General features: G+C 37.0%; 1 protein-coding gene across 1 annotated transcript; it reads right to left on the bottom strand.

Annotated features, from left to right (window-relative positions):
* Positions 1-679: 679 nt before the first annotated feature.
* pdhx (pyruvate dehydrogenase complex component X) lies at positions 680-22,677 on the bottom strand. The gene is made up of 13 exons (XM_015017419.1): positions 22,536-22,677; positions 22,348-22,397; positions 21,158-21,333; positions 18,878-18,961; positions 17,477-17,577; positions 12,919-13,127; positions 11,615-11,713; positions 8,348-8,513; positions 8,000-8,147; positions 5,996-6,054; positions 4,444-4,602; positions 1,645-1,709; positions 680-944 (listed from the first exon to the last, which is right to left on the bottom strand). The coding sequence occupies exons 3-13, from the start codon at positions 21,291-21,293 to the stop codon at positions 689-691; spliced, it is 1,482 nt and encodes a 493-aa protein (XP_014872905.1). The 5' UTR covers positions 21,294-21,333; positions 22,348-22,397; positions 22,536-22,677; the 3' UTR covers positions 680-688.
* Between the last annotated feature and the right edge of the window lie 396 nt (positions 22,678-23,073).

Raw genomic sequence — 23,073 nt, forward strand, 5'->3', positions numbered from 1 at the left:
ATTATCTTAATTGGCTAATTACATAATGCATTTAGATTCCAATAAACTTGAAATGGACAAATGCATCTCTAGTTACCCGAATTCTTTGTCAAAATTGTGAGAAAAAAAACAAAAAAAAACCCGTAAATGAAACAAAGGTTGAACAGTGTTTTATTGACACAATAAGACACCAAAACATAAATGTAATTGCATTTGGACTTCAAGAACTTGTCAGTGACAATTATTTTTAAATAAAGGAAATAATATTAACATTAACAACTTAATATGTTTGTAGATTTAGTAACAATTTGCTCAGATGGATTTAAAAGGAGTGCAAACTGCATCGCCATGGAAGTTCTGTTGATAAATATTGAAAAATCTTCATTTTAGGGGTTGACCATTTGCAGATTTATTATGGGTGACAGAGTTGGTGCAGATGGACTTAGACTGAGCATTTTATTTACACTGCTTGTCTGGTAGATAGCCTGTCCATTTAACAGTATTTGGGACACTTTTGCTTTGATGTTGAACTGAATCAGAAGTTCACTTTTGACCAGGTGGTAATCGTTCAGCTTACATCATCAACACCACCACCAAGCTTAAAATGAGGCAATAATGCTAATCCACTACTTAAGAGCTCTTTCGTTGTGAAAACATGAGCCGGGCTTTCTCTTAAGAATTTTTATTTTCAACTGTGATCTTTTTCCATTCAGGCGAGGGCCATTCGCTGTGGTTGTTCAAGGTTGGCACGGAATTTATCAAGAAACCGAGAGGCTAATTCATCATCCACGAGCCGACCGTCGCTGGACAAAGTAACTGTCATCAGCTGGTGCTTGCGCAGCGTCTGGTCATCTTCATTCAGTCGCAACTCCGTCCTGGAAGTGCCAACAGCGAGGATGCAGGCCTGAGGAGGGTTGATCACGGCGCTGAAACCAGTGATTCCGAACATGCCTAGGTTAGATATACTGTCCCCGGAGGGAATGTAACAGATGGGAAAATGAGGGAAAGGACATGTTTCATGTTAGACGTTAAGAATAAAGCATTAATAAAAACACAAAAGGAAGCACATAATGATGGCTGTTCTCTCATTTTTTACATGTTATATTCCAAAAAGAACACTAAGCAGTCAAGACACGGTTTAATAAGTCTGACCAGAGGCCACTAAGCTGTTTAGCTTAATGAGAGCTTCTGCTCTGAGGAAGAAATAAAATGAATAAAAAGAACACACACTGATATATCTTTAGCAGGACAAAGAGAGCAACATCTCTGCACGGATTCATTGTTCTAGTTTGACACAGAAACCCCATTAATGTGTAAATGACACCATTAATTCAAATGAGTAGAGAAAAAAATGCTAGCTCTTTTGCAAATGAAAACACCACAAGTTGTCACCCAAGACCACATTCAGTCCAAAACCACATGAAATGTAAAATATGCATACTGTACAGACAGAATAAAAGCATAAAAGCTAATTATGGTCACTATGAAGGGAAGTTATGATCTCGCTGAAATGCAAAAGAAATTGTGAGACAGTAATGTTGCTCATCTAAAATGGACAACTTTGAGACAAAACTGAATAGACTCAGTTACACTACAGACTTTATAAAACATGAGAAAATACAAGTTTAGTATATGCTACTCCTTTATCCCTATAACTCAGTTTACCTGAACGAGCCTCCCTGGTACTCCTCAGGCAGTAGCTTACCGTCTCGAGCTTTCTGGGCCAGCACCTGTGAACATATGTCACGCCATGTAGGCTCCATTTGAGAAATAAAACAAACTATAGTTTACATTTGAAACCAAAAACGATACATGCTGTGACAAATATGCAAAAAGCTACGACTTTAGACAGAACTGGATCCTCAGAGAGATATACACCAGAGCTCCCTCTTTGGCACGGTACATTAGAGCTTAATCTTCACGACCGACTGCACCACTCCAAAGCTCAGAAAACAACTTGTGTTATTAAGCTATCGAAGAAATAAACTGGTGCATAGAGGATTTACTACAGCTTTCAGTCAGGAGACATAAAAATACCCAGCCGTGTAGCAATGAGAGCGCATGAACAATGTGCTTTTCAATGACACGCTTACACTACTGATTACCAGCTTGATACTTACATAGATATATATTCTACAACTGTCAAGAAAAGGTTATGCAGGATCCATGTCAAAAGTAAACAGGATTTATTTTTTCTTCAAAACTCATGTTCAAGACATTAACAATGTCAAACAGCAAATGCTCATATTAATGGAAACAATTTGACTATTTATTGATAAAATGAAGAAAGGGAATTGTCAACAATTGTCACATTAATACACACAAAAAGCTGTTTTCAAATAATATTTTTTAAACAGAAAAATAAAACATTTTCAACAAATATGACCCAAAAAGGAAGATGAACTGTCCCTTAAACCTAGTAGCCTAGTTTGTAATAACTGGCAATGGGTCTTTTACATCGCTATGGAAATGTATCCTATTTTAGAAAAACAATTTTAATCATGGCTCGCTGACGAGTGTTTGAGCATGAACAGCATATTTTGGCTTTTTTTTTTTTTTAGCAAGTTTAAAGATGAACTTGTCTAGTAGATGATGTTTAAAGTTTTTAAACAATGGACGGAGATTCTCCTTAAAGATTTTCTAGTAGAGACCAGAAATAATGGTTCCGTTATGGCAAACGATCTATGCTTGACAGCAGCAAGGCATCCCCATGCCATCACACCCCCACCATGTCTGACTGTCATTATGATGCTTTACTGTTTTTACCTTAAAAGCTATGATACTCTTAAATCAGATGTAACAGAATACACATACTCCAATTAGTCCAACCTGTATCTCAATCAAAAATAATAATAAAAAAAAAAAAGTCCATAAGTCTTGGGGACCATCAATATGTTTTTGGTAAAGGTGGAACACACCTTTTTTATCCTGTACTAATGTTTGCCTTACAAACCCTGCTTTTCTTATTGCTGACTCAATAACTTATGCTTAATGTGTAACCGAGGCCCACAGTGCTTCATATCTGAGCGAGTTATTTAGGCATTCTTTGAAGTGATTTCGGTAGGCCAACCACTCCTGGGAATGTTCACAGCTGTTGCATGTTTTCTCCATTTGTGGATAATGACTCTCGCTTTACTCCCAGATCCCTAGACTAACAGATGTCAGTAACTCTCAACTGTTAAATGTTCTGGGGTTGGGGCATAATGTGTTGCTTTTTGAGCTTTTCTACCCTACTTCGTGTTTTCAGACATGCTCTGTTTAAATGAAATATTGATTCTTGTAGAATGGTAATCATGCGGCTAGTAAATTTGAACTCAGATTTAAAAAAATGGAGTTAAGCTCAGCTAAGTTATGATTTGAAGCAGATTTTCAAACAGAACTACATTGTTTTGGATAGCTAGTAATTGTGCAGGTTAGTCTTTATCTGATATTACAATTTTCAGATCACTACAGACAATCTGGTAGTGGGAAAATAAACTTCACAGTACACCTGCTCCAACTGATGCAACAACACACAGCATCGCTGAGAACGTGACACATGATAATGCAACACATCACCGACCAAATTCTTGTTTTTATTGGTGCAATCTTTATCAGATTGAGACAGTAACCATTGAGATGCATTTCACAACCACTGCACCTTTGTAGATAAGATCTAAGCAAACAGTAACACCTGGTAAACGCCAAGATATTTTCTTCTTTTAAATCTCATTGAATATATTCCACACGACGAAGAAAGCGAAAGTTTTTCATTTACTTTGCTTATTTTATATGAGAAAGAAACAAAGTTGAAATTCTAAGAAAACTTGGGTTGTGCTCAAACCCACAACAGTTACCTCAGTTTTTGCATTAATAAAAAACTTCCTTTTTTTTTCCCTTTTCAAATTCAATTTGATATATCCATATCTAGATCTAGAAACATGGTATTTTTGATCAGTTGTCTGATAGTACATAGTTTTAGTTAAGTTGTTTAATTGTGGAAAAAAACAACTATTTACTCCTAAGCATATGTGAAACTTTTGTGTTTTCTGACTCATCCTACCAGTATGAGTGTGACTATGACTTAACCAGATTGATTTTGTTTCATTATTGCTGTTTTAAGGACTTAAGGTGAAATACAAAACATAACTTATTTGGTTGAATTTCTTGTTAATGAAGAAAGCAGAACAAGCTGGCATAGTTACTCCCATGATAGACACATTACACAATAATAAAACTTCTTGGAAATTGTCATTTTTGATGCTTAGACATTTTAGAATATGACTACACCCATGTTTCACAATAAAACATAAATAACTTTAATATTTAGATTTTTCTCCAATTATCTGTAATGCTCCCAGATACTGGGTTGAAGTTATCAGTTTTCTGCAGACTTTAAGGTTGCAATATTATTGGATAGACCTCTGCAGAGTCTCATGTAGGAAAATATTTCTTCCTGTTAATTTGCCTCAGCTTCTTTCATACCTTAGCAGTAGCTGAGATCTCCTGCACTCCTTTGTTAGCAGCATCCCTGATGATCGGTGTGATGAGGCCCCTGTCAGTAGCCACAGCGACTGAAATATGGATAGAATCTAGTGGATGGGGTCCATCACCAGACCACGTCACATTTACTTCTGGCATTTCCTGGGGGAAAATCCAATTTTGATGTAGCGTGTGAATGGGAGCACACATTGTCACAAGAGAATGACCAGATAAAAAAAAAAAAAAAAAAAAAAAAAAACACGCTATCAAAATACCAACATTATACTTCTAGACAACAGGCTTTTCTAAAAAGAACAACATTAAATTCAGTAGATGGAGCTTAGAAATGTCTCCAGAAAAAAATAGGCTTAGGCTTCATCCAGTTTCCAAACTCCTTAAATTGCAATTTGTGGAGTTTTGGAACCTAGATCTAATTGCCTCTCTGGGAAGTAAGCCCAATCCACAAACCACAGACAAGGATAGATCACTTACTAAGATCACAGCACCAGACTTTATTTGACATCCTCAGATGATATTTGCCTAAGCTCTGATCTGATTGATCTGAGGTTTATTTGGCAGCATGAGCGGAACTTACTTAAAATTACACTGACATACACAGAGTACCAGTCAGCCCCAACTATGGGACGTCCAAATGACTTGAAAACATCCATTTGTAAGTCTGGAGGGGGATCCGTGCGCTTACTATCTCACTTGGGAATCTGTGTGCAAAGTTGCTACAGTTGAGCCGCAGCTGCTTCATAAGCACTTATGTTTAACAAACTCCGCATTCATTCCTGTTTCACAGCAGAAGATCCATAAAAGTTTAATAAAGTGTGACGGCATGAAAATGATGCATATTTAGGTCAAGTAGGGTGAGATAGTTCAGTCTTCAGCAGAAGCAGATCCAAAGAAGTATTTCAATCATGTGCTAAACTGCAGCACCAGTCAAAGCATAGCGTGAAGCTCTGAGAGACCATTTAGTTATATCTTGGCACTTTTTACTTCCTTTACAGTGAAAATGTTAATGTCAGTTCCACACGGCTTGTTACCATGACACATCCATTGTATTTCCATATTAAATCAGGTGCCAATTTGTCTTGGATTCAAAGGCAATACTTCGGTTGAACAGTAATTTAAAGCAATCAGATGCAATGCTCAGCAAAAAAAATCAAAACACTATAAAGCCATCTTAAAGTGCGATATTTAAATTATGGGATGACTACATCCACTGAAGTCCTATTAACTTTCCCACAATCTTTAAATTCTAGTGACAATATATTTAACAAGACTGTTCAAATGGGTTACATAATAATTTTCTAATCATAATCATAGCTTATGAATGCTATGATTATGATTAGATAAGATTATTAGTACATGAATATACTTTAAGTAATAAATGAAACTAGGGACCAGGCTGTTGCTAGTGTCCAATTCTAAAGATATATCTACGATGCAACTATTAAAAACATAAAAATGAACAAAAGAATTGAACACATAAATAAACATTTAAACAGGTGCAAATGAAGCAATAACTGGAAAGAAGTGGAATACTCACTCTAAGTGTAACAGCAGCTGCCTTGATAATAAAATCATTGACGGACACTTTGATTTGATCTGAAAATACAAAGAGGAAGCAACCTGTAAACAATTCACTTCACTTACCAAGAAAAAATGTCAGTGTTGGAGGGGTGTGAGAAGTAACAAAATGAACTGATGGCAAAAGAAAATGGAGGAGGACACTAATTATCATAACACATTAAAGGAGTTTGTAACCTTCAGTATGTTTCTGAATAAACAAGAACGGAATAAGATCCGCTAATTCCAACCGCCCTTATCAATCACAAGAGAGCGTTAAGGGGGGAGAAAAATATGGGTGTTACAGATGAGACTTCAAAAGTATTAGAGCCAACATTTCTCTGTAAGGTTGAGTCAACAGAACTCGCTCCATTTCTCTGTGTTAGACATCAGTGAGACAGACGGGTTTGGACTGGCAACTGCCTGCCAACTCTAACTAGTGTCCAAAAGTGCAGCCCCAGACGGTTATGAATGCTGTGAGCGGGATGATTAATGAGCTAACCGTGAAATCACGCTGCTCCTGAACAATAAGGGGCCACAAAAACAACCGGGGCCAGAGAATCCCTCAGTACACACACAGCCTTGCTAATAGGTCTGGAATGGGCGTCTCATTTCCCCCACCATACACACAGCACCCATAGAAACGTGGTGTTTGTTTGACACTAAGGCAAAGTTAAGCTAAATGAAGCCAATTACGTGATAGGTGCAACCCACAGTCCCCCGCACCCTGTCAAAAAAAAAAACAAAAAAAAACTTTTATCATTTCAACGAGAAAGGTCAATTCGGTCAAAGTAGGTAATGAATGATTCGTTGAAGGTTTGATACATGAAAAAAGTTCCAGGTTATTTTGACCTGGAGTTGACCTTCCTTAGCAGCCTTGCGGATGTTTGAAACATCCACAATCTGGTGTCTGTTGCACAAGAAGGAACAGTTTGTGAAATAACTGTTGTCAAGAGTGGATGTAGGCCTGAGGAAGTAAAATACTTGTGTGCCAAAATATGAGAAGTATATGATTAAGCCTTCAAACTGGGACAGACAAACTCCTTGTAGTGTTAATAAAACATTGAGCTGATGTTGCTTTTTTTCTAGACTTTATACCCATGCACATTCATTTTCTTGTTTAGTGGCTGTCAGAGCTATTAACTGTTTTTTATTGCACAGAAAAATACACTGATGAAAATGTCCTGATCCAGCCTCAAGCAACAGCTTGGAGTCCTGATTAAACCATTTAAAAACTTCATAGTCATGCACATTTGCTTCATCACCTAACTCATAATTCCCAATGTCACAGTGACCACTTTAAAAACCAGTTTGAGAAGTAATTTACAGGACGTAAAGAGGAACTTGCTAGTTCCTGTTCAGATCCAGAATGCCTCAGTCTTTTGTCACTTGTTTTCAGGACTACTTAGCAACCAACGGCCATCTGAACAAGGGGGGGGGGGGGGTTAATGTCAGTTACAGAGATCACTGCACAGAATACAAAAGTTAGTTTTACGAACAAGAACGGTTTCTCTGAGCTAGAGAAGTGTGATGTTTTGGAGCCAGATGAACATAACGTTTCCGGATGTATAAATGCATGAAAAAGCAGTCATGTGAAAACCTTGACATGCTCATCTTCAAGCAAACGGAACCCGTAAGAATTTACCGAGACGTTCACCTCAGGGACAGAAACGTGTGTCTATGGAAAATAGAACATGTCTCATGTTCTCTCTGTGCATGTGTGGGTTCTCTCACAGTCCAAAAACATGACCGTTAGGTCAACTGGTTTCTCGAAATGCTCCTTTGGTATGGATGTGTGTGTGCATGGTTGTTTGTCCTGTCTGTCTGTCTGTGTGTTGCCCTGCGATGGATGTACCCCGCCTCTCGCCCGAAATGTCTCGCTAGAGTTAGACACCAGCACCCCTCCCAATCCCACCAGGGACAAGGGTGTAAGAAAATGGGTGGATGGATGCACACACGCTCACTTTAAGCTGAGGGTTTGTACCTTTGGCGAGGTCTTTGCGGAGTTTCATGACAGCAGCCATGTCACAGTCTATGGAAGCATATGCATGTGGGATTGTAGTCTTGGACTCGGTCAGTCTCTGAGCAATCACTCGGCGAATATTCGAGGCAGGGATCTCAGTGAAACTTCCCTGAAGATGACAAGTGGAATGAATCGTTTGAACAAATGAATGAGCAGACAAATATATTTAAAGGCTAAAGTTTGAGGTGTATGGAAATAATTCCTGAAAACAAAAATAAAAACTTGCATACATGAATATTTAACCAATTCAAAGGATTTTTACATCTGATTAGAAAATTTGGTCAGGGGAAAAAAAAAAAAAGTGCTCACCGGTGCTCCTGGTTTTCCAGGTACAGACACTGGAGGGATGTTGGGTCTGCTGCCTGGAGGTGGAGGGGGAGCTGCTGGGGTGGGGGCAGGACTCGGAGCTGCTGTCGTCATGGTACCTGGTGCAGTTCTTGGGGTCGGGGACTTCTTTAAAAGGTTCAGTGCATCTCTTGGAAACAGAAAACAATGAAAATAAACAAGCATACATAAAAAGATGTAAAACAAGTTAAACTGATAATCTAAAAAACATCTTAACCTGCACAATAAAAAAAAAAATAAAAAAAATAATCAACTCTAAATTTGTTCAATTTCTTGTGTTTCGCCTAATGTGGAACTATGCTGTTCCACACATGACTTTCAGTTCAAGTTGGTTATAAAAGCATAAAGAAACAAATCTCTCATAAAAACTACACTATGTCATGCACTTGGATACCAAATTTCATAATGGAAGCTAAACTTTACTTGAGGAATAACTTAAATGCATTCATTTTCACAAATGTTTTTCTTTTTGTTTCAGTTTCAAAAAGATTTATTTCATATCCTCAGATCTTTATCTTGCACCATCCACCTGGCGTAGAATAAACTGTTTGTTGCATCTGTTTTTGTTTGTGTCAGGTTTACAAAAAGGTAACCTCAGGTCGTTTGTGAGTGGAAGGGCGTCATGAGAATCATGTACTGTTTGCAATCACAATTAAAAGGTGTGGTAGAATCAAGTGTCAGCCGCCCAAAGGAACTACCTCATTCAATACTTTCATTTCATTATCCTTCTTAACGTCAAAGACTTCCTAACTCAACTAATAACATGCCACAGTAGACTAATTATTTTTAACACCCAAGTTAAAAGTCTTTGGTCAAGAGATTTTCCAGCTGACTCGAGTCTTAATTTTAAGTTTAAACTGAATTTTTTTTTAATATCATTATTCAACTAAAATGAAAAACACTGATTTTCTTTACTGTAACCATTTTATTAGAAATGAATGGCTATTTAATTAGAAATGGTTACAGTTCGAGTGAAATGACTACATTTCACTCGAACTGTAACCAGTGGAAAAAAAAAAAAAAACAACAAAAAAAGCTGAGCTTTTAAAAACGCTACAGAGCACAGAGAGGAGACAGAGGCAGAACTTACAAAGACAGCAATTATTCCATGCGAGCAAATCTGCCTTAAAGCTATTCTTTAATTCACTTGTTTTGGTCTGAATTGCAGAAGCACTGGATAGGACAAGTATCAGGTGTGTTTTGAGATCTCCGGTTCCAGTTCACTGCCCTGTGGTCCACCTACCCACATGTAGGCAGCCTTTTGTTTGGACCAGCTGCTCCTGGCTTTACCATGCTGCTGGGACGGCCTGGGGCTCAAATCTCACTTTTTCTCATCATTCTGTCAACTGCTTTTTATAATTGCTCCCAGCTCCTCTCTTTCTGTTACAGATTTGTTTGTGGAGGCAAATTAGAAATCCCCAAGCCACATTGATTGCAATCCAGTTATTTCATCAGCTATAACAAAACAAATAAATTCCAGAAATGTTCTTTAAGAAATTCAGTGCAGCTTAATAATAGCACCGCTGATCTGTTTTGTGCAGACGGTTCAGTGGAACCTCTACCGACAGCCGAGGCAAAAGAACTTCTGAAAGAGGAGGAGAAGGTGACTTGAATATTAAAAAGGAAACAAAGGACCTCTCAAATGCAAAAATTCTCAAAAGAAAGAAGTGTGTCGAAATATACTGTCTTCTAACGCCCCCACAGAGTAAGCTTATATAGAAGAAAACGACGAAACCGATGGAAAGGGAAAAAGTTTGGATTTATCTTATTTTATCCAGCGCAGTGCCTGTCGTTTAATTTAAATAACTACTTTCATTTGCCTTTATGCGTCATGTAGGAATGACATTTTGTGTTTTAATTTGTGACTAAAACAGTAGCATGTAGGTTTTGCTTTAGCCAACGAACCATCCGTGTGGTTTACCATAAAAAACAAGAACAACCAAACCACTTTCTATTATTTGCTTGACAAGTTCAAATTAAGGAACACACAATTCTTAACCTCATTTTATTCATTTTGTTTTTAAAGGGAATCCCCTTAACTTTGGCCTTGAGCAGGGTTGCAAATATGATAATGTTTTCAATATCGCCATGTCACTGTACACAATTTGGATACTGCAACAAATTGCCTAGTCTATAATAAGCATCATGCCATTATTTAAGCACCATGTCTCTATGCCTGTAAAAGATTTGGTGACACTAGTTGTTAAATGCAGCACACACATGTTTGAGAAGGCAAAGATCTTGGTAAGATGATGAAGTCATTTAAGTATAAGCAGGTTGTTTTGATGAGGGCATCAGCTGGAAACAAGTTTCTCAATAAAACCTTGCTGTGAAATAATGATTGAATCCCTGGAGTACCTGGATAGACGACTAATTATCTGAGGTCTATTTCTGCTATAAAGCCATCAAAACTTTTCAATTAATTGTCTAGAAAAGGATAAAGAAAATAAATATTTTCTTTTTTTTAAATTGCAAGTAATATATTACCTACAATTACAAGTTTTTGGTGGTTTATTTAGTCAGCCACCAAATAAACTCCTGTACAATAAGTGAGCAGGTATTTTACATAGTGAGGTACACAACAAGACCAAAACATGTTAGTTCTCAAGAACTAACTGTAAAATGCTCATTTCAAAATAATGTGCTAGTTATTTTCCTCTGTACACCTAAGAACATATTGTCCATGTTTCCATGGTCACCACGGAGCTTAGAGACTGGGTCGCTATGGCAACAGAAGTTCCGTAATGAGATTCCCCAGCAGGCTGTTTGGAGAGCAGCAAGAGCATTCAGTTAGGTCTCAAGTGACGGCAGGTAGCCATTTGTGAGTGTGTGCATGTGTGTGTACATAGCTTTCTCCTTAGTCAATTCAATCCAGAACCGAGCTAAAACACTTAAAGGTCTCAGCCACCTTATTCTTTACAAATGTCATTGTTGTTTACAGGATCTTTACTGATACCCCAACATCACTGAACTGTGGTGGGAAAGACTAAGCAAGAACAAAAACCTCTCACAGTATTGCAGCATGCAGAGGCTCGGACATCTTTACTCTGCTAGTTCTGGCCCTTTGAGTTTGGTCCTGTGGCCGTTTCCTGCCTTCTGACTTTCTAAATAAAGCACCTATCTGTCTAAGTCTGCATTCAACCCTTTGTATATCAGCCATTTCAGATTTTATTGAGTGAAACAGAACAAAACTTGTAGCAGATCTTAATGTAAAACCATCCAATCACTCACTCTTTAGTGATCAGTCCGCGTGGCCCTGTAGGGGTGGCCAACTTTGGGTCAATACCATGGGTGTCCAAAATGTGTCTTGCTGCTGGACTCAACCGTAACCTGTGTTTGGAAGAATGTGTTGAGAAAGGCGTTAAAAACATGTAGAAAAGAGTTCAAAACTAAGCTTTTAAACTTTAGATAACCTGCCTTCAGAGATATTTAGAGACATTATTGGTAAAGTGCAACTAAAAAAAAGGAAACAAATGTCGTTCAGTTCAATGTGAATTTAGGATAAACATAAATGAAGAAAAAAAAACAAACAAAAAAACACCGACTCTGAAAAGATGGAAAAGGACCTTCTAAGCAGCCCACATGGTATCTTAAGTTTTAGTTTCCACTCTTGTCAGCATGAGTGAGGTAAAAAATTACCCAGTCAGCTTTAAGCTAGCTTTTTTTTTTATTTCCCCATATTGAAATCTTTTTTGAATCATGCCTGTCTTAAGGCTCCAGCACACTCGGGCGTAATTCGCTCCGCATACGTCCAAGTGCACTCGAGGCGGACTCAACACAGACTCAAGGTGGACGTCTGTCAGACATGTCTGAGGAAAGATCAATTTCTGCACACTCAGTGTCGCAAAGTAATCTGCTCGATGGACAACAGTGTTTACATCCAACTTATTTCCATGTGACACTGAACTGATGAGGTTGAGAGTTAATGAACCCAGTCAAGAGGACTGCCACAGGTGTATGGAGGCTGGCCTGATGGAGGAAAAAAAAATGAGGCTAGGTGTCCAAGTAGCTCATCAAACTTGCTAGCATCCATTAGGATTATGGGAAATATAGCAATTTGTCACAAGAAATGTAGGCAATTATTACACTTGACTATGAAATCCCAACTGTGTATGGAAAATGTGCGCGGAGTTCGCTTGGCTCACTGAGTAGACGGCGTTATCTACAAAACTGTTAGTATGACAGAGTTTGTTATGTACAAGTCATTTCACAATAAAAAAGATCTTCACTGTGTAAACAGACGCACATTTGACGACAAACCAAATCTGGTCTGTGACCTGAAATGGAAGTTCTGCTTCAAGAGTATGTTCTAAAATTATATCACAACCGCTACTGCCCAGAGGTTATGACCCCAACATGCAGGAAACTATTCCTTACTAATTTTAACTGAGCCTTTGATAATTCTGACAACAGTTAACTACTAAATAAATGTTAGACTTCAAATAATTCTGATCCTAATATTACAAAAATCCCTAAACGCAACACTGGATAGGTTTAATCTGAACAGATCAAAAGACAAAAAAAATGACACTCACGGCCCAGATGTGACTGGTTTTGGCAGAGGGCTCGGAGATGGAGGAGCGGGGGTCAACGTCGAGGCAGCGCCTGCATCTGAAGCAGATGGAGTTGCAGCTGGTGATGCAGCATCTGGAGGGGGGATCTCAACCTGCTTCCAGTCCTGCCCTTCTTCCACCATGAGGGCAATGAGAGTACCAAGGCGCACGTTGCGACTGCCCTCTTCCATCTGCAAAGAGGGCGAGGCAGGCATTTAGACAATTACACAGAATCATCAGATTCAATCATTTTACAACTAAATCCATGAAGAGTAGAAGAACGGTTAAGGACTCTTGTACAAATGTGTGAAAAATAATAAAAACTGAATTATGGGAAGTTAAATCTGAGCTCTGAAGTCAGTTACTACCCATTCTCACTAATTAAAATGTTTGAGTGACAATTATGAGGAACCTTTCTCATTACCTGCACTACTTTTATAACTTTACTGCATAATTCTAGTAAAAAAACCATGACTGCACTGCAGTGCCTGTGAGTATTGCTATGCTCCTCTATGCCGTTAGCCATTGATTATCTTGTTACACAGTAACCCAAATCAAATACAAGCCTTCTGTTGGTCTCCCCAAGCTACACAGGGCGCCGTTTCTCAAATATTGATCCATTTAATTTAAGGTTCAGCACAACAGAACATTTGGCAGGTTGCACTTTATCACTATTTAGAAGATACTCCCTCAGTGAGCTGCTTGTCAAGATGTGGATACAAACAAAAAAGGGACAGGAAAAGAAACAAAAAGGAATACCGTTTTATCAAAGAAAAAGAAAGACTGTAATTTGAATTTAGCAACAACAAAATAAAAACAAAACATACAAAAACAATAAAAGGTGACTGAGGAAGCCATAAAACCGACAGAGTATTATTCAAATGAGCTTGTGAATTCAAAAGCATAACTCCAATGACCAAACCACCAAACTGGAAGTAACATCAGAACGAGAACACCTGAGTTGCACGATTATGCCTAAGCGACACGGCTGTCCAGCAGCATCATTTATATAAACCTGGATGTCTGAGTCACACAAAGCACTGTTGTTTTACACATTCATTTTCAAAAACAACAACAATTTCACCAACACTTTAGTCAAGTAATTTATTCCCAATGTCATATATATCTCAAATTTAGTTCGAGGTTCTCAAAACAGACAATACACAAAGCACCCCCCCCCCCACCCCCCCAAAAAACAAACAAACAAACAAACAAAAAAAAACAGAAAAATAAATCCACAAATAAATAATAGTGAATTAACATAGATTCAGAGGGAGGCTGGGCTTGCTAAGTAAAAGGGGTGTTGGGGGCTTATAAGAGTTGTCCAGGATTTGTACTATTTAGGAATCAAACCTGCCTGGACCTTATGCTTCTTTTACCTTCTGTCTGATAGTTTTGGACAGAAAATGCAGTATTTCAACTTTAGAAACGTTAAATTTCTAAGAGGGTAAGGATTTATTCACAATATGATGACTCTTTTTAATACATTGAAGATTAGATGAGGTGGTGGTACTTAAAAATGTGGAAATTACTTACTCAACAAATTGCTTCATAATTCTTAAGGTTGAAACAAGTTTGTTTTCCATGGAAGTCAAGTTGCGTTAGCCGTTTTAATAACACAATAGTATTCTTCACCTATGTACACTGTTTTGTTTTGTTATTACAGTCAATCAGATCCACTGTAGTAGTGTAATCCCAAGGTTAAAGCTTTGTGTACCTGGTGTAAACGAGTAAATGATCAAAATAGGGTTTAATGATGCAACTTAAAAAAATGACGAAAAGATCAACTTTGTAAATATTTAACTTGTGTATTTTTAACTCCAATTTCTTACATCTGTCTCACATAAATAGTAAGTGTTATTCCACCCCCACCTGCCTTTTCTTCCCCGTGTGCATATTTGTATTTGCAAGGGTGTAATCTGTCTGGTTTTTCCAAGTTTAGCATCCCGGCAGCACCTGCCTCGAGAAGCAGGGGGTGATAGATGAGGGTAACCATGAGGGTCTCTTTGGGAAACACAGCAATCTGTACATTTCCATAGAGATCAATCAAAGAAATACATCTCCCACAATAGCTGTTCAAGAAAAATATCACTTCTGTGTGCAATGTCTCATCAGATACCCATGTAAATATCTTTGTGCAACCAACAACCACTGTGTTTTGTTAATAACTGCATACTGAACAATTACAAATCAATATATTGCAATTAACGGAGCTGATTGGTTAAAAAATGGGGGCACATAGGGCGTATATTTAGAAGTGTTCAATCATTATTCCAGCATGTAATTTTGACAAGCTAAAAAACTGTTTCAATTTGTCAATTTCTGTTAAATATTTTTTTTTTTCGGTCATCAATATCTGTTTATGTATTTTCCTCATTAAAGGAATCTACACTGCAGCATTGTGGGACTCAACACTGCCATCAAATGGCTGCAAATATCATGCAAATGTGTACATTTCTCCTAAATCAAAGTCAGGGCTCTGCAGAGCTCCATAAAGCTCTTGGGGAAAAGATGATGTAATTAAAAACTTTTAATAGACCAATAATTATGTTTAACAACATTAATGCACCCAATTATTGTGGTAGCAAAACACAAGTTCACACGAACCTATAACAGCTGGGTAAAAGCAGGTTTAATTTCAACAGATTGTTCATTTAACTTGCTACAGTAACACCTGTAAAATCTCCCATTTCCCAAATGAATGCGTCACGTTTGCCAGCTAATACAGGTGCAATTAGGAGGTTCTATAAGGTTAAGCAAAATAAAAAATAAGGGAAGGTTCACCAAAAAAACTCTTAAGCCTTTGAACAGTTTTTCAGCTTTCAACTAGACGTGTATATGAATGCTAGCAAATCATGAGGGACTGTGTTTAGCAAGTGAGACGATGTCTAGCTCCGATCAATAGAGCATGACAGAAACAGGACTGTGGCTCCCTTCTTTTTAGTGGTGACACTTCCCAATTTCAGTGTAATTTATTGCACTTGAAATGTCAAAATCACACAAAACAACCTCTACCTGATAGCTTAAATCTTTATTAAATTATATGTCTGAATAAATGTTAATGTGAAACTTCACATTTGGGATGCCTGATTATGTAAAAAAAAAATAAGATAAAAATAACCACAATTATTCTAATACTATTTGAACAAGAGTTTAATAACTCCATCCAGTGACAAAAGAATACTATGTATTAGATGTATTTAATTAATTCCACTTAATTTTTCTTCATATCATGACTAATGTGCACATTTAGGTATAATTGTTCAAACTTGTGTCACGTCTTTAAGTCATTAACTCTTAACTTCAGGGGCCGACTGTCAGATTCAAGACATTTTCTCAAGACAGTCACTGATCTGCTTGTATTGTTTCAATATAGTCATTAGCACACATTATTTCACTGTTACCTGTTTTCTGGGTGGGCTGTGTTAAACTGTGAAATTGTCCTTACATGTTAATAGCCAGTGATAACACTGCTTAACCTTCATTAAAAAAAAAAAAAAATCCTTTCTGAGTCCAATTTATCTGTCTACAGCACCCTGTCAAGAAATTTGGCCACAGGCAAGTAATTATGCTTGCCTTTAAATTAGAAACCTACTGGGTGCTTAGTGAGCCACATCGACGCCGCTACTGGCTAATATGCTCTAATCCAAAATGCAAAACCCTGCAAAGATTCAAAAATATGCCAAATGCTGTCCAGATCTGCAGTTATTACCATTAATATCACACACAGACACACTGTCACACAGCAAGTAAAAGAGAGCTTGGAGCTCATCTAAAGCAGACCATCTTTCTTTGCCAGCCAAAGTCCCTACCCCCCAATTCTTGGGTGGTTGCTATGGAAACTATCTTAGCCCCACTGTGGCTAAGACATGAAGAGGAATGGAAACCAGTGACATGAATGGCATAAAAAATAAATAAATAAATAAATCACCATGTAAAGTTACATATAAAATAAAACAGAACTAATGGGAATATTTTTGATGTGCATTTGTTCTGAAAACAGACTTTAAAAGATTCAACTAAAAAATATTCATTTAACACACCATGCCCAGGAATCCAAGATTACATGGACAGAAAAAAAGATTCAGATTAAACAATGACAAAGATCCATGATGTTTTCATCTACACATGCAGGAAACTGACAGAAGAGGGGAAAAAATAAGTAATTTTTCTCTCCAGACTGACAAACAAGTGGCGGAGTCCCACTGAATGGCATCTGATTGCTCCATCTCTGGCAGCTTACTAAAAATTCTAACAACAAAAAAACAAACTGGGGGGATGGCGGGAAACATTTGTCAGTGAATTCAGTATGTCAATGCTTTTGCCATCTCTGTTTAGGAAAAGCAGATTAAACAACTGCAGTCAATTAGCATTCCCAATTAGGGAAAGGAATAAAACAAGGAAAGGATTAAACAGCATTACATCTTGTGTGGATATGAATAAACTCAAAACCAAAGTTACATGACAAAACTAATCTCAGTCCTCATGATGTTAAATTCGTGTCGAATCATCAAGGGTTTTTTGGCTCTCTTTTTCTTACCAATATTTTTGCCAAAACCCCATCATCATTTGATTCCATAGTAACCACCGCCTTGTCGGTCTCTATTTCGCAAAGGGCATCGCCTGCTTCCACGGCTTCACCTGTTAAAAAAAATGAACCACATCTGAGATCTTTCAAAAGACACATTAATATGCATTTGCATTCACTCAGCCAATTATCAAACATTTTCATTATTAAACAGTTGTGAACTAAGCTCAAGTGCAGATGAATCACTTGTGCTGTGACTGGAATACATGAATAGTAATCATTGGTGGCATTTTCAATTACTCTTGACAAGAGCTTTGCTTAAACCCTGAACACACGTAAAGCTAAAAGAGAGAAATATCATTCCAATAAAGGCAAAAACAGGAAACTATACAGTACTTTGAATTTGAAATATGTTATGCAAATAGACTGGGAGATACAGGAGGTCTGAAATGAGATGTCTGCCTAACTTTAAAGAAAGTTAAAGAATTTGCAGCTGGGTGGTGACAAGGGAAAAAAATCTGTCACCTCAGGCCATTACCTGAGTTCTCAATGTGTGAAATAAAGAATGAATGGAAATATAAGGAGGAGGGCTGAAACATCCAAGGAGTATTGAGTTTAAAGGCCCCCCAACACTGAGCAATGATTGGATTTGTATGAGGCATTAACAACCTACGACCCCTTGGGTTTGATGTGATGTGCAGTATTAAAGATTCAACAAGAAGCTTGGAGCTTTAAAACCTCTATTCCACCAGAAAACACTGGAAATAAAAAAGAAAGTCAGTATATTTCTGGACAAAATAAAAAGCAGTTCAGAAATGAGCTAACATATTACATGTAAAAAAATAACAAACTAAAAGTTTTTTGTTGTTTTTTTCAATTTGGAATTGAAGTAAGCATCTCTGTCATCCAAAACAATTACTCTTTGAAATACATCAAAACACTTTACTGACACCCAATATGATAATGGATGTCAGTAAGTAACATACTGCTTTCCTCTTCTTTATTTTGCTTTAACATTAGCCCTGTGCCAAAAAATAGATGGCAACAAAGCAGAGCAGCCAATCAGAGCACAGTATGCTGTCCCCAGATGAGCAAAAGCATGGCTACAGCACCTGGCCAAGATATGGGTTGCTAAGCAGCGAGTCCTCTGACTCTTTGAACCAATTAAGGAACTGCTCCACTGCTTAAACTTGTATTAAATTAATCATTGACTAGCCCTGTGTATGATCTTTAATTATGAGAAGTAGAAAAGCTGGGCCTTTGTTAAAAAACAACAACTACGAGCTAATGCTAAATTTTAAAAGGTCTGCAGCAAAATAAAGAAATTACAATAACATTTTTTAGCAAATTAATATAATTTTTTATTTTCACTAACATAAGACGAAAGAACAATGTAAACATGTGTCCCTTTACCTTCTTTCTTCAACCATTTGACTATGTTTCCCTCTTCCATGGTGGGCGAAAGGGCTGGCATTTGCACTTTGAGTGGACTGACACCTAGAGGAGAGAAAGAAGAAAACAGTTTTTACAAAGACACTAGCAATGAAAAAAAGCAACACAGATGTCACACTAAATTGAGTAAACAGGAGTAAACAGCCTAAAGGCAGAATGTCTGGGCTGCGACCAAAGCTGAGTAGGTCAACGCAACATCACCAGCTGCAAAGCAGAGGACAAGTGACAGGACAACTGTGAAAGATGAGCAGTAGCAGCAGATCAATGTCTAACAATGGCCCTGGCACCAACTGTATAAAAAATAAAAGAGGTTTTCTTCCTCTTTCATCCTCTTTTAGATCAATGTCCGAGACAACATTGAGACATATGGCCAGAGCTCATCTGGCTCTCAGCAGTGTGATGGAGAGATCCTTCTCATTTTAACAACTTGTCTTCCTTGTCTCTACTTTTATGTTTGTTTTCCACTTTGGACCTGAATTAACCTCAGCTAGACATTTCAAAAATACACTTGAAAATAATAGATGTTTGAATTATGGGAGCTATAAGCTCAGAGGTACACAGGTGTATCTTTCGAACAGGTCTCTCCAGTTTAGCAACTTCTACAAAAAGGTAGAAAAATAACTTGCAGAAATTGCTTAGCTAAAAATAATTAAATACCAGCGATCACTAAAGGGGCAGCATTATGCATCTTCCAGGCTCATCGTATAGCACCACCAAGTGACTATATTACCTTCAGTTGCCATAAAAATGCTGCACATAGAGCAAATGTGACTTAGAAGAAATTTGAGAAAGTGTTTAGGCACTCCCAAATGGCTGCCTGTGTAGATTTCAGTATTTCTCAAACATACATGAAAGAATCAAAGCAACACTACGTATGTCTTTGATGAGGGAATAACATTATAAGAGTGCAACAATGCTCAAATAAGTGGATTTTACCCAATATCCCCCATTAAAGGAAGCAGTTCACCAAAATGCAGATAACCAATGCCATCTGCTGGATAGCAATGGTGCAACATATAAAGTTTTTTTTTTTTCTTTTTTTCCTCAATTGAATTTTAATAATTGCATCACCAGATTATTTATTACACAGCAGGAGAGTATTAACATTCAGGCTTTATGAAATACAGCTTTTCTTTGTGACTGTCATAAACAAACAATTGAAAGAGTACATTCATTTTGGTTTCAACTTAATAATAATAATTAAAAAAAAAGGTAAAAATGAATCTTTCAGACTCATGTCACTTTAGGAAAATGTATTGTTCTTGTGGGTTGATGTCCTGGACTTTTTGTTTGTTTGTTTTACATGGCTTCAGGCAACCAATACTTCCCTAATGTGCATTTACATTTATTAGGAAAACTAAATGAAATGTATTCCCAAAACAAAGATTGTGATTTTAAATAATTAAGACGTATGCATTTTCTTTTCTTTTTATTGTACAGAATTGCAACCACTATTCAAACTATGACCATGTGGGAGAACATCTTTCTATTGCGTTTTTGTATTCATGATTTCTCTATAATAACAGTATTATTTTCAACAAAACAGTTTAACTGTTAGGTTCAGTTCAGTTCAATTTTTACTGATATCCCTAGTGGAAACTGGTTTGCAGCAAGCGTCATCCGCGCAAGACGTTTAATACAGCACAAATACAAATATCCGGAGAAATAGTAATTGATCACGACAATGTCCTACTATTCTCAAATGCTGGTAAATCATGGCACATAATAGCCTAAATGCATTGCACATAATGCATTAAAAAGCATGTTGGTCTCAAAATAACAAGAATATTAAAGCCGCATGAGAAATTAAAAAAACTGGACGCTCAAAGACGTTAAATAATAAAGTATTCCTAACTAGTGGCAATAAGTAACACAAAACATTTAAGTGAAATGACATTAAAAAGTGAAAACACAAAAAGCTTTGTCAAATATGAAACCCAAAAGACATGTAGTATGACAAGAAACTCAGAAGTCTAACATATTTCAACGAAAAACATCAGGTGACATGCTAAAAGCTAAGCTAAAGAGATGATAGCTCGCCGTCTTAAATGTATGCCACGACAGCTAGTAGTCAAACACCACTACCATGTTCACAAAATTGGTGATAACATGACACCTGACCATATTATTACAAAATCATCCCAAACACAGCTGACAACTGAGACCACCAAATGACGCTAGTAGCAAATGTCACCTCAGAAAGGACAATGGTTAAGCATAGGTTTACTCCTCAACACTCACCGAGCACCCATGGCGACTGAAAGAAATGTCTCACACGGTCCTGACACGGCTGTCTGGGCCACGAACATTTGTTGAACTGAGACAACCTGAAACCAAATAAAACTCCCTGTCGACCCAGGCGCAAGGAGACCGCCATGTTGTCGTCCTCAGATGCGGAGAGCAGTCCATACAGATGCCTGACGATAAAGCAACACACTTTGATTAAGACAAAACTTTATGATGGTTAATGAATGTTTAAAAACTAATGAAGAGCAAAATAACGCTTAGGGTTATGGAGTGGGACGTGATTAACTATATTTTATTGAGAAATAAATCATGAATTTAAGGACTCATTAAAGAACAGGCAAACCGAGTCTTCTTATGTTGGCCCCTTGGGTCCTAAATTCTTTTAAAAAAAATAAAAGCTATTGAATGAACTCGTCTGTTTAAACAAACTGTCTAATTGACCAAATAGAGAAGAAATTATTCAGTGAGTAAGAATTTATTATAATTTTTATGAAAAACTCAATATCTTTTTTTTTTGTTTGTTTATTTGTTTTTTTCTGGATCTTCACTATTTAATAACGGTTAAGATAATGATAGTCTGACTTATTACCAACACAACACAAATAATGGCAATTTAAATAGCAGACATGCCACGGTACATCTGCCATTTAAATTGTCTAATGTAGAATGATATTACCTTATGGTATCATGTTTTTTTTTTTTCCATCTGAACAATTCTTTCAAAGAAAAGGTTTTAATTTTTCACTGCAAATATTTAAAAAAAGCAAAAAATTCCAATCTTTATCTTTAGCCTATTTTTATTCTATAGCACCATTAATTAATTAATTAATTTATGCATTTGCAGCACTGCTTAATTTGTATAATTGTTTTTCCTGCTTTTCTTTCTTTTTAATTTTCTGTTCTTTTCTCTAGTTCAAGAACTGGCCTGACGTCTCCTTTTTTGCAAACAGGTTATGTGATTTAAATATTCCTCTTCTAATTTCATGTGAAGCTCTTTGGATTGTCTTGTGTATGAATGATGAACTAACTGAAATAAACTAGCTTATCATTTGTATAGCATCCTTCTATTTTGAAACACTAAATAATACCCATCAAGTGTGTGTAGAATATGCCCTACCTTTCATGAGCCATAAATATTCAACTACATTAAATATGCCCAACAAAAAATTTATGAAGCAACTAACACTTGAAGGTTTTCCTATTCTTACTTCATTTCACTGGTTTCGTTACATGGCTGCAAAGATTGGAGAAATGTGAAATACTGACCATCAGCAATCTGCCTTTTCTAAAGGACATTTACACTAGCATGCAGAAACCAGTGCAAAAATTATAATGTTCAACAACATTCCCCTATTTGTCTTGAACCACTCACCTTCTTTCTCCATCCAGACTGAAGAACATCCTTCTTCCCCTTGTAGCTGTGAGTTCATAATGGTGTCGCTTAAGCCACCCACTACATTTTACATCAATCTCTCTTTAATAATTTGAGATTTCAGGCTCTTATTGGCTTTTTCTGTTGTTTATTTTGTTTTATTTCCAGACCTGAAAATCACTTGTCATTAGCTGTTAAGTTAATCTACAGCTCATGAAATTGTGATAAAAAAAAAAAAAACATTTATTTTTTTCTGAAATGGCAAACAACAGCAATTCCATTCCAATATCTGTTGAATTCCAATACAAGCACACATTTGACTTGATGAGCTCGTGATTTGGGGATTACTTCAACATCTTGAGATGTCATTCCAAAAGCCATTCCACTGTGCAGAAAATAGCAAACAAGCGGAAAACATTCATGAATCCACTGACACTGTTTACGGCTAATTGTGCTATTTCTTTCTTTTTTGTTTGTTTTTCAGAAGTTAGAAAACACATTTTGTCGACATTGTTTGGTAAAACAAGATTGTTTTGGT

Source organism: Poecilia latipinna, unplaced genomic scaffold, assembly GCF_001443285.1.
Source record: "Poecilia latipinna isolate Pla-1442-1.1 unplaced genomic scaffold, P_latipinna-1.0 Scaffold2139, whole genome shotgun sequence".
NCBI classification, from domain to species: domain Eukaryota; kingdom Metazoa; phylum Chordata; class Actinopteri; order Cyprinodontiformes; family Poeciliidae; genus Poecilia; species Poecilia latipinna.